This window comes from Haliaeetus leucocephalus, unplaced genomic scaffold (assembly GCF_000737465.1).
Source record: "Haliaeetus leucocephalus isolate CR32 unplaced genomic scaffold, Haliaeetus_leucocephalus-4.0 Scaffold306, whole genome shotgun sequence".
Taxonomy (NCBI): domain Eukaryota; kingdom Metazoa; phylum Chordata; class Aves; order Accipitriformes; family Accipitridae; genus Haliaeetus; species Haliaeetus leucocephalus.
In genome coordinates this window covers 219973-230124 of record NW_010972742.1, presented here as the reverse complement: position 1 = coordinate 230124, position 10152 = coordinate 219973, and the positions used below count along the sequence as shown (strand labels likewise).

Sequence of the window (10152 nt, the reverse complement as noted above, 5' to 3'; positions counted from 1 at the left end):
AGGCGCCGAGAATAAAAACGCACCCAGCCAGCGCTTCGGGTCGCCCAGAACTACGCTCGTCAGGTCAAAGACTACCGGGAACCAGCTTGCCTTCCCCATCAAATAAAACTCCCCAAGATAGTGTGTAATCAAAGCGGTCAGGAGATAAGCTTTCCATCTCAGCCCCAAGGTACATTTTCTAAGGAAGATCCTGCTGGATTTGCGGTAAATTTATGGAAGTTTTAGTGCTTTTGACAGGCGGCTTTCACGTGAACGATGACACTAAAGGCATCAATAGCTACATTTAAAAAACATGAGATGACACTTCTGTTTGGCAGCCAGGAAGGGGTCCCTCCCACCGTCCCACCTGCGCGTCCGGGGGGAGCGCAGCGGCCCCTGTGCTACAGCAGCACCCGCTGCTGCTCAGACTCCTGCCTGTTGCCATTAAACCAAGAAATATCTGCTTTTAATGGGCAACAACATTTCCAGAGATTAAAAAGTCAAAAGATTGAAGAGTCGAGACATGACACGGAAATCCCAGTCTATTTTTCATTATTAACTTCTGAGCTATTTAAGATTTTCCATCCTGAAGATGATACCGTAGCATTCATCACCTCTGCACACGTGGGGACTAGCGGGTTCTTGTCCCTAACCCAGCACAGCTCCTTCTCCAGACCGCACTTGTCTCCTCAGTGACCTCATACCTGGCAAAACCACCGTCGGCATTCCCCAGCTCCACACGCTGCTGCGGGAGCCGTGCGCCATCAACCAGAGAGGCAGTAGGCGAAGACCCTCACACCTTATCACTGGGCAGCAACTGCAGGTCTAAGCTCCCACAACAACGAACAGGTAAAGTCTGACTTGGATCTCTTGGGACTTAAATAGCGTATTTAAATGCATTCATTTTTGCTACATTAGTATATCAAAGCACAGAAATAGTGACCACCTCGCTCAGGATAAATGCAAGGACAGATCCACCAGGAAGGACAGTAATGAACTGCTACCTTCCCTGAAAAAAGGGATCACAACAATCAGCTCTCCAAATACGTATGTGTGCTTTCAATTCATACAGATTTTTCCTCCAGTACAGTAATGAAGTAGTTCAGGAAGAATTTTTTATCCATGCATAATTTTGCTGAAGTTTCACTTTTTCTTGCCAAGAATTTGAGAGGCAGAACTGCAATACAAAATGGCAGCTGAGGAAAGGCAGCATACATTGCTAACACTGGCCCCAACCTGTGCCTTCACCCGTAAAAAGCCCAGTTTTCTTTACCTTTTCGGTTCATCCCCATCTGGAGGCATTTGAGCAGCCGGCAGTACTGGCATCTGTTGCGCTGTTTGCGTGACATGACGCAGTTCTTGTCTCGACTGCATCTGTAAACCCGCTTGTTGCAGATGCTCCTTTTGAAGAACCCCTTGCAGCCCTCGCAGGAGATGATCCCATAGTGCAGCCCCGTAGCTCTGTCCCCGCAGATCAGGCAGGTTCGCTGATCCACCCGCTCATCTGCAAGAGAAGAGGGAAGGCTTTGTGGTCAACAAAACGGCTTCACCGAGCAATCAGAAACTCTCCTGAGGGGACTGGGAAAGTTTCCGTGCCCCGTGGCCTGCCCAGACAGAGCGCAGCAGAGGCACTCACCCAGAAACGCCGGTCTCAGCGGCCGGCACAGCCCGGCCGGAGGTGCTGCCGGCACAAGGCTGCTCACTGCCTTTACTCGGTCAGCAGAGCGAGGTGGGCAGGGGGGTTTGCCTCCAGCTCTGGAGCTTCACAGGCCTGCCACAAAGCCAGTTCCGCAACCGCCAATAAAGTCATTTCAATTCAACATATTCATAGGAAATCAAGTCCAGAAATTCTCAACAGTGGCAAGAAGAATGAAGAAAAGTAAAACCCATGTTTGCTTAAAAAACAGCCTCTTAGAAATGTCCTTAGTCACACAATTTGTCAGAAATGGAAGTAGTTTGGGAAATGAAGCGCCATTTAGATCGCGAGGAGCACACATTACAGCTGTAAGAGGCCACATCGGTGCAGTGCCTGCCTCTGCCACAAAATGGGGTCTCCTCCTGCCACAGGCAGGAGGTCAAACCCATCACCCAGAGGCCAAACAAGTCCCCGAGCAGCTTCCCTGGCACTATCTTATGTATTCCCTTAACAAAGAACAGAGATGAGAGCAAAAAAATGGATGATGTTTTCTCATCAGGATGGCACAAGCACGCTGCACTGCCCCTGAAGTTTATTTTATTCCCGATTTTCAGGTTTTCCTCTCAACACTCCACTTGGTGCCCAGTGGTGCCAGCACCCGCTGTGGGCACGCAGTAGGAGAACCCCCGAGTTCCTATAAAGTCAGGTTTGACAAAGAAGCAGCCGGTTGTCAGGCTTGTGCAGATCCATTGCACAGCACTGGAGAGCAGCAGCGCATGGCTGCAAGGGGAGGCTCCATCTTTCACCTTCCCAGCGCTGGGACAGGACCCTTGGAGCTGGGGCGAGAGTGCGACTCTCCCCGGCAGCCTCCATCAAACTTTGTGCTGCTGTTAGCAGAGAGGAACGGGAACCTTGAGGGGAAAAAGGGTCTGAAGCGCCCTGCCTCAACTGCACAGACCAGGTTGTGCCAATACAAACATTGTGCCTGGCAGACACCAATGAACGTGAAATACCGTCACACCTTGTGTATTCCTGGGGGCAGGCAGAGGGACCCCCTCACCTCCTTGCTCCCTCCCGTGGCTCCAGCAGCACCAGCAAAAGCCTCACGGCACAAGTCACCACCCAGAACCCAAGTGAATTACGTTATGGTTAAGCCACAATGACGTGACTTTACTGTTTTCCAAATCTTTGGAAGGCCTTTGGACGGCTAAAAATGTAAATTGCAGGACTCGCAGCAACAGGAGCTGTCACATTAAATTTCGTATTTTAAGACACTAACATCACCTCTGAGACAGAGCAGGGATGATGCACGGCTCAGCGAGAACCTGCGAGCAGGCAGTGATCTCCGTAGAGGTGATGTCAAATGGAAAGGAAAAAGTAAATGATGGCTGAAGAGACCCAGGTAGTTAACGAAGATGGATCCTCATTACCTTGCATCTGTATAGGAAGGCCTAAACCTTGCTTCACAGTAACACTCAGCTACGCTTAAGATAATGCCAGCAAGTTGCACCAGAAGCTTTTCCTGTAGCAGATGTTTAGCACAGCCAAACAGCTTAACCCCTCGCACACCAGGCCTATCTGCTTTCCCTGCCCCAGTGTTGTAACCCATTAATATCCCGATAGTTGCAAACGGAGCTGCACTTTGAAGATGGGCACTATTCAAGTGCGTTCAGGGGTACACACAAATCTGCAGTACACTTTATGGGGTTGCTTTCCCAAATGTCAAATAATCATTACCTGGACGACTAGATCACCCTGGCCGAGCAAGGCAGAGGCACCAAGGAACAGAAAGGGCATCGCTTTGGTTTGGAGCAACAGGACTCGAGGAACCACACTTCTGTCTTTCACTCAGTTGCGCATTTCATAGGGATGCTGGTTAAACCAGATTATTTCTGGTATTTCTTGGCTTGAACACGTGACCGTGCAAGTTCCAACGGGCAGAATACCCACAGCTAAAGCGGGACCCGGGAGGTGGCAACAGTTTTCTGCAGCTCCCCGGGGATGGATGCTGCACGTGGTTCTCCACGCAAGCCTCGGGTACCCAGAGTTTAGCTTCAGTGCCTCAGTCCTTTCTCTCTGGAGTTTGTGTGATACATATATTTAATCATGTTTAGTTAAAGACAAGCTGCTTAGGAGACACAAGAAGTGCATATGCTTTCCAGGACCTGCCTTGCAGATGCAGGCTGTGCTGCATAGGAAGTTATTCCTCTATGGCCCAACTGTTCAAAACTCAGAGGAGAAACTTTGCTGCAGGACCTCATGTGATAGCGACAGTCAAATTAATGGGGAAATCAGGAGTATGTGGCAGTGCCTGGGGAAGACACCACAAAGCAGTCAGGGTTGTCCTGTGGGAAGGGGAAGGTGGGATAGCCCAGACCACGTGGCATTTTGGACCTTGCCGGTGGAGCCGGGGAGGAGAGCAGCCAGAGCTGCTTTTCTCTTCTTCTGAGATGGCCGCGAGCTGCAGAGCGAAGGCACTCGAGGGCCAGTGCTCCTTTGGGTGCATCCAGGTGACAGGAGCAGAAGAGAGTGACCCACATGGCACCCTCACACCTCAGCGGGGACAAAGGCTCCTTCCAGACAGCACCCGAGTGGCCACAACGGCGACTTGTCCAGGTGACGAGGGAATTACAGCGATGCTCCGGCATGGGCGGCAAAGGGTCACGCAGTGTCAGAGATGATGGGTCTTGAGGGGTAAAGGAAAGTGGTTGAGAAGATGAATAACGGGAGGTGGGGAGAGGGCAGTAAGAGAAGGGAGACAGACAGACCAGGTCAGAAAAACAAGGAGACAGTATAAGGGACAGAAAGAATAAAAAAACCTTGAAGAGCAAGAAGAAGGAAAAGAGCACAAACTCAAAACAGAGAAACCATCCGGCACGATTACTCTCAAAAAGATGGCACAGCCAGAGCAGGAAAGGAGGAAGAAGGCAGGCACAGCTCCGGGAGCAGGCAGGGGCTGACCCCTTGCCTTACGCAGGAGATGGAGCGGGGCACGGCAGCTGCCTGCGCCCACTGACCCACCCAGGGAGCAAAGGAGAGAGCTCAGACCGGGCAGACACACAACTACACAAATCCGCATCGTGCCTGGTGTGCTACCCACACCCTGTTGTTCCTGTTTTGTGTCACTTGGTGAAATGACACAGACTTTGAAAGTCCCCAACCTTAGGATGGCACCGGCTTGTGAAGATGAGCTGGTTCAAACTCACTTCAGCATGACAACACCGAGCCTGGTTTTCCTTGCTTAGATTTGACCAGGGAGTTTTCCAAGACAAAGGTGTTTTTATCCACAGGATTTTTGGAGCAGCAGGAGGTAGCAGTCACAGTGAAGTCCTCTCCAATCTCGATAAAGCCTAAGCAACCTGACAAACCAGTGTGTAGGTTCTTACTATCAGAGAACATGTGAACGCAATAGAAAAAAATGAGCCAAATGTATTAGGATCAGAAATGAAACCGGTTTTCAGTTACACAAGCCAAGTAAAAATCTAACCCATCTGTATTCATCTTTAAAAGGTTTGCTAATGCGCAGCATGCAAATTTGCACTTCTCTGTGAATGTCACCACACTTGTTATAAAACCTTAAGATAAAGGAATGAATGAAGGAAACGCAAACTTTAACTAAAGAAACGTTCAACGGTGTCATCACCACACAAAAACGTTCCCAGTTTTACAGGACAGACAACCTCAGGTATGTGCTTAATGAAGACTGCAGAGGAATGCTGCTACAGATCAGGACTGGGGCTATCTGAGCATCTCGCTGAAGGGAGGCAGCTAAACATGACTTTGTAGTCACCAATTGCATAATCTCTACCTTCAGCTATCTGATAAACGCTGGGAGGGGGCCGGGGGATTAGCCTGGGACAGAAGAGTCCTCTATCTGCAGGGTTTAGCTCAGCCTCAGCTTAACTCCTGGCCCTCCCCCTGCTCCCACCAGCAGTGCCATAAATCGTGGGCGCTGGGGGACCCCCGGGTCAGCAGCAACGGCCGCGCTCGCTGCCGGGCATGCCGTGCCATGGCCGGGCAGGCTGGGGCGGAATTAGGGAGCCATGAAACTACCGGCTTACACACACGGCAAAAGGTAGAGGAGGATGGCTGCGGTGGACGGCTGCGGTGGACGGCTGCAGCGTCCCATGGCAGATCACGGGGCTCCCTCCTCGCCGGAGCAGGCTGATGGCTGAGGATGTAAATGAGGGCTCATTTCCAGGCGCAGCTTTTTTGTTGCGGGAAGAATAGGGCCTCGTCTGGCGAACACGGGAAGCCGGGATGATTAAAGCGAGGAGGAATCAGAATCCTTCCCTCGCCGTCCCCATCTCCCCGCTAGCAGGGTGACGGCGAGGTGGTGTGAATGGCCCCATTGCCACAATAACTGCACATGCCTCCCTGCAGAAACTGTTAATTGGGTGGGTTTCCAGATTAAAATTCACCATAGAACAGCAGCACACACCATGAACAAAGACACGGACCTCCAGGAGCTAGAGAGATGCCCGTACACCCCGTAAACTGCCACTCAAACAAAACTGGCAGATAAAAAATAATTACCTACTGAAAGTCTTAGAGTTTCAGAGGTTTAAAAAAAATCCTGTAGGAACCGTGACCAGGCCCAAGACGCTCCCCCTGTGGCCCATGGGTTTGCTGGCTCCTGACCTTTGCTATTTTTCACCCTACTTAATGCAAGCGCCTTGTGTAGGCGAACGGTGGGACAGCCAGGCCAGAATCGTAGCAAACTTTAGAGAAACAGTAAAGCATGGGCAAATTTAAAGCAGTTTTGCGCTGGGGGTGCTCTGAACTCCCTTAACCTTGAAATTTCAGTAGAATATCGAAACACATAGTAAGTATAATAATTTTAAAGCAAGCAGCCCTCCTTCCTCCCTGGCTCTGTTCTCTCTCGTCTCACTGATTCCTCTGGTTTCAAAAGCCACACAAGACAATGTAGCTTAAGAAACAAAGCAATTGGTAAGAAGTTTTTTTAAATACCTTGCACACGTTTTATTTCAGAGAGAGAGGGCTGAGGAAGCCCCCCCCCCTCAATTTTCCTGATGGGTCTTACATTTAACGAACTCATACATGGGATATTCTGGCTTTGTTCTCACAACCCATTGTAGCAGGGGCCACTAAATCAAACAGTTGCTGCTACGACAAAAGCACTCACAAAAATCTCAACCTCATCTTGAACCCTGAAGATTTTTATGGCTACTCCCTCGCTAACCCCTCCCCAAAGCCACATTAAAGGATGTATTGTTTTCAAAGGTCATGGTAGGTTTCATACCACATTTTAATACAATGTAAATTCTCCAAGAATATTATGATGTTACACAAGAGTCACAGAAGACGTAGTGAGAAAGAGAAGAAATCTCTCCTTGTCTATGTTTTATAAGGCAAACAGTAGAAGCAATACACTTATTTTTTAAAAGACTTGCTTTTCCCCTCAGTGAAATGAGTAGTCTTGATAATTTTTAGAAGAAAATTCCTAAGAATTTCCAAAAGGAAATACCTTCGAATCCTGCTGAAGCACATGGCAAAGACACATACATAAAACACTAAAGCGCATGAATGAGCATATAAAATACACAGCAAATAAATTAAAGTATCGGGACACATGTCCAGCCCTCAGCGAGTCTCCATCACCGCTCCCACCTGTATCACTCCTGCGGACAAACACCTGAGCGGGCTACGGGGAAGCGCCTTTGGTGTTCCGAGAGCGGGCAGGCAGCACGGCCGCATTCCTGGAGGGGACCAGACGCTGGCTTCGTCTTGGCAGTTCCTCATGGCTGCGAGAAGGATTGCACCCACCCCTCCAGATGCAGTGTAAAACCGTACAGCACCTACAGCTCCCTGCGAGCGATTTACCTTGGAAATAAGACCGTGTGTCGGTGCAGCCAGCTTGCCTGACTTGTAATATCGGTGCTTTATAATGGAGCAGAAACAAAGACTTTACTTCCTAGAGTGAGGCCAAAAGTGAAGGCACAAACCCTCACCCAAACGCCCAGAGCAGATGGTGCTGGGATTTGGTCCTGCTGAAAAGTGAGAGGGAGGACTCAGAAAGCTGCAGTTTGCAAAACTTCCCATTTTTACAGCAGAACGTGATTTACAGCTAAGGAAATCTTTCATAGCTGAAAAAAAGGTTATAGACACTCAGCACCGCAATTCATTAATATATTCAACATCTTTTCAACTGTGTATCATTTATTTGCTTTGTGATTAACTCGCCCTATCACACACACCCCACAGTACCCTTTAGCTGGGTTTAAATCTCAAGCTGCTAAATACCAGCTGTTTGGGGAGGGGGAGATCTCACACATGTGTTACTTAAATCCTAACAAAATCTCGCTCGCCTCTGATGATGCCTCAAACACAAACAAACGCCTTGAAGGTTTCTTTTTCTCCTTATCTTTCCTAACGATTTTTTTCGCTGTCAATGTTTAGTTTCAAGAAAACCGTCTTCTTAAATTCAAGACACAGATTTGGGGTGAATCCCCCCTCGCTGCGGAGTGCTGCATTGTCCAAACAAGCCCACCCCCAAAACCAGATGCTTTTGCTTAAGGGGCTTTTCTTTAACTTATAATCGATGAACACAGGGATTAAATTTTCTGTTGGGCGGCCCCTCCCCGGGACAGGAGCGACCTCGGCGGCCGAGCCCATCGCTGGGTGCACAATGGGCCGGGGCGTCCCGCTCCTGCTCCCCATCGACCCCGCAGATGGGGGTCCCGGCCCCACGCTGGATGCGGGCGAAAGCACCAGCGTCCTGCCTGGCCAGGCCAGGCTCAAGGAGCAGATTGTGCTGCCCCGGATCAGGCCAGCCATGGTGAGAGCCTGAATAGAATTAACCCTCTGTGAACTAAAACAAAAACATTTGTGTGCCCAGCTGGGATAAAGGTTAATTTAAATGGACAAGCCTCCTCAAGTCCTTTAAAAAAAAAAAAAAAGAAGGGGAAAGAAAGAGACTGCCTGCAACCTCATGTTCTGTACTGTAAAAAGATGTTCTAATTATGGAGACACAGAGAGCGCGGTCGCATTTTAAAAAGCACCGACCGAGTATTGAAAAGAAAAGAGGAGAAATGCTGCGACAGAGAAATGGCCAGCGCATCTCAGCTTTGCTCTCCCTTTCCAGTAATCAAATCCAAAAACTCAGTCTTATTCCACGCTGATTTTGTTTCTGCCAAAGAAGAGTTCAGTCAAAAGAAAACGCTCATAAAACCCCCAGAAGTCATCGGCTGCTCTTTTTCGTGTAGGTATAAATCAAGAGTGTGCAGCTGATGAAACCCATCACCCTTCCCTTCCGCGGGCTGGGACCGATCACCATTTGCATATCAAAAACTCATCTGCGAAATGCAACTTCACCCGGGCAGGCTGGGAGCCCCTCTCCCCCCTGGCCTTGCCTCTCCTCCTCACCCCAAAACCCAGCCCTGCGCCCCAGAGCACCCACGTCCCACGGGACCCAGCGCCGGCAGGAGCCGGCCAAGGGACGAGGGACGCTGCGAGATCTTCGCCCCGCTCCATTGTGCGGCACCGGGAGGACGGGCGACGGGGCCTGATCCTTCACTCCAGCCAGTTGTTGCACAAAGAGTTTGGAACAAAAGCCCACTGCACCAAAATGTGCCCCCGCTAACCGAAGCGACAGCCTGCAGCTGCTGTAGCAGGCACAAGGGTCTCCATCCCTCGCGCTACCTACCCCTTCACAGGGTCTGGAGATCGATTCCGAGCTTACCCGGCGCTTTCCCAACTGATCAACTTTCTCTAATCCAACTTAAGAAAAAATAAAGCTTTTTGCATGGTCCCCTGCCCTTGCTCCGGCACGGCCATAGGCTCTCAATTAAAATCTGGTTTAGACTCTATTTTTTAAAATTGATAAATTACAAAGCAGTAAGATTAAAAACTGACTTGCCTGCCTAAAGATAATTCTCTGGGAGCTATGTAAGTTGTCTAGATGTGCAACGACTGAGAATGATGCAGAATTAAGAAAATCTAAGATTAAAACAACAACAACCACCACCACAACAAAACGCAGCGGTCCCTGCCTACGAGGAGCCAGGGCCTAGGCACAACCAAAAATCGTGACTTTTCTAAACGTGTGTTACCCAAACACGCGCTGTGCTTTCCTTAAATATTTTGTCCTTATTCTGAAGAAGAGCTTTGCCACTGTCTTCAATCGGGGGGGAGGGGGGGAAGCTGTAAAATATCAGTAACTAGTATTAGTCCCAGGAGAGATGGAGCTACGTTATCAAGTGCCTGCATGACCCCGATACTATCAATAATTAACGATACTAAAAAAAGCTCTTCCAGATGGTCGAAGGGATTAGGAAGTTTAAAATATAAACAAATTAAGCCACAAAACAAACTAATACCCTTTTTTTTTGTCGCTGTTTCAAATTGCATAATCCCGTTCGCAGCCGCAGCCTGCGACGCGCGGCCAGCACGGCGCAGCTCGCAGCCGCCTTAAAAAGAAGGAAGGAAAAAAAAAAGGGCAAGAAAAGGGGAAAGAAAAAAAAAAAAACCCAAACCAAAAACCCCAAGCCTCCGCGGCTGTTCCGCTGCCGCAGCCC

The 10152-nt window shown here is 49.4% G+C and overlaps 1 protein-coding gene across 2 annotated transcripts in view; it reads right to left on the bottom strand.

The window, feature by feature from the left end:
- The window catches only part of NR6A1 (nuclear receptor subfamily 6, group A, member 1), a 108858-nt gene that overhangs the window by 52670 nt on the left and 46036 nt on the right, over positions 1 to 10152 (bottom strand). The window contains exon 2 of one of the 2 annotated variants that reach the window (XM_010570709.1): positions 1362 to 1483. In XM_010570709.1, coding sequence (XP_010569011.1) covers positions 1362 to 1483 — 122 coding nt within the window. Of the gene's footprint in view, positions 1 to 1252; positions 1484 to 10152 lie in introns of both variants that reach the window. The other variant, XM_010570710.1, reaches the window with a different exon arrangement.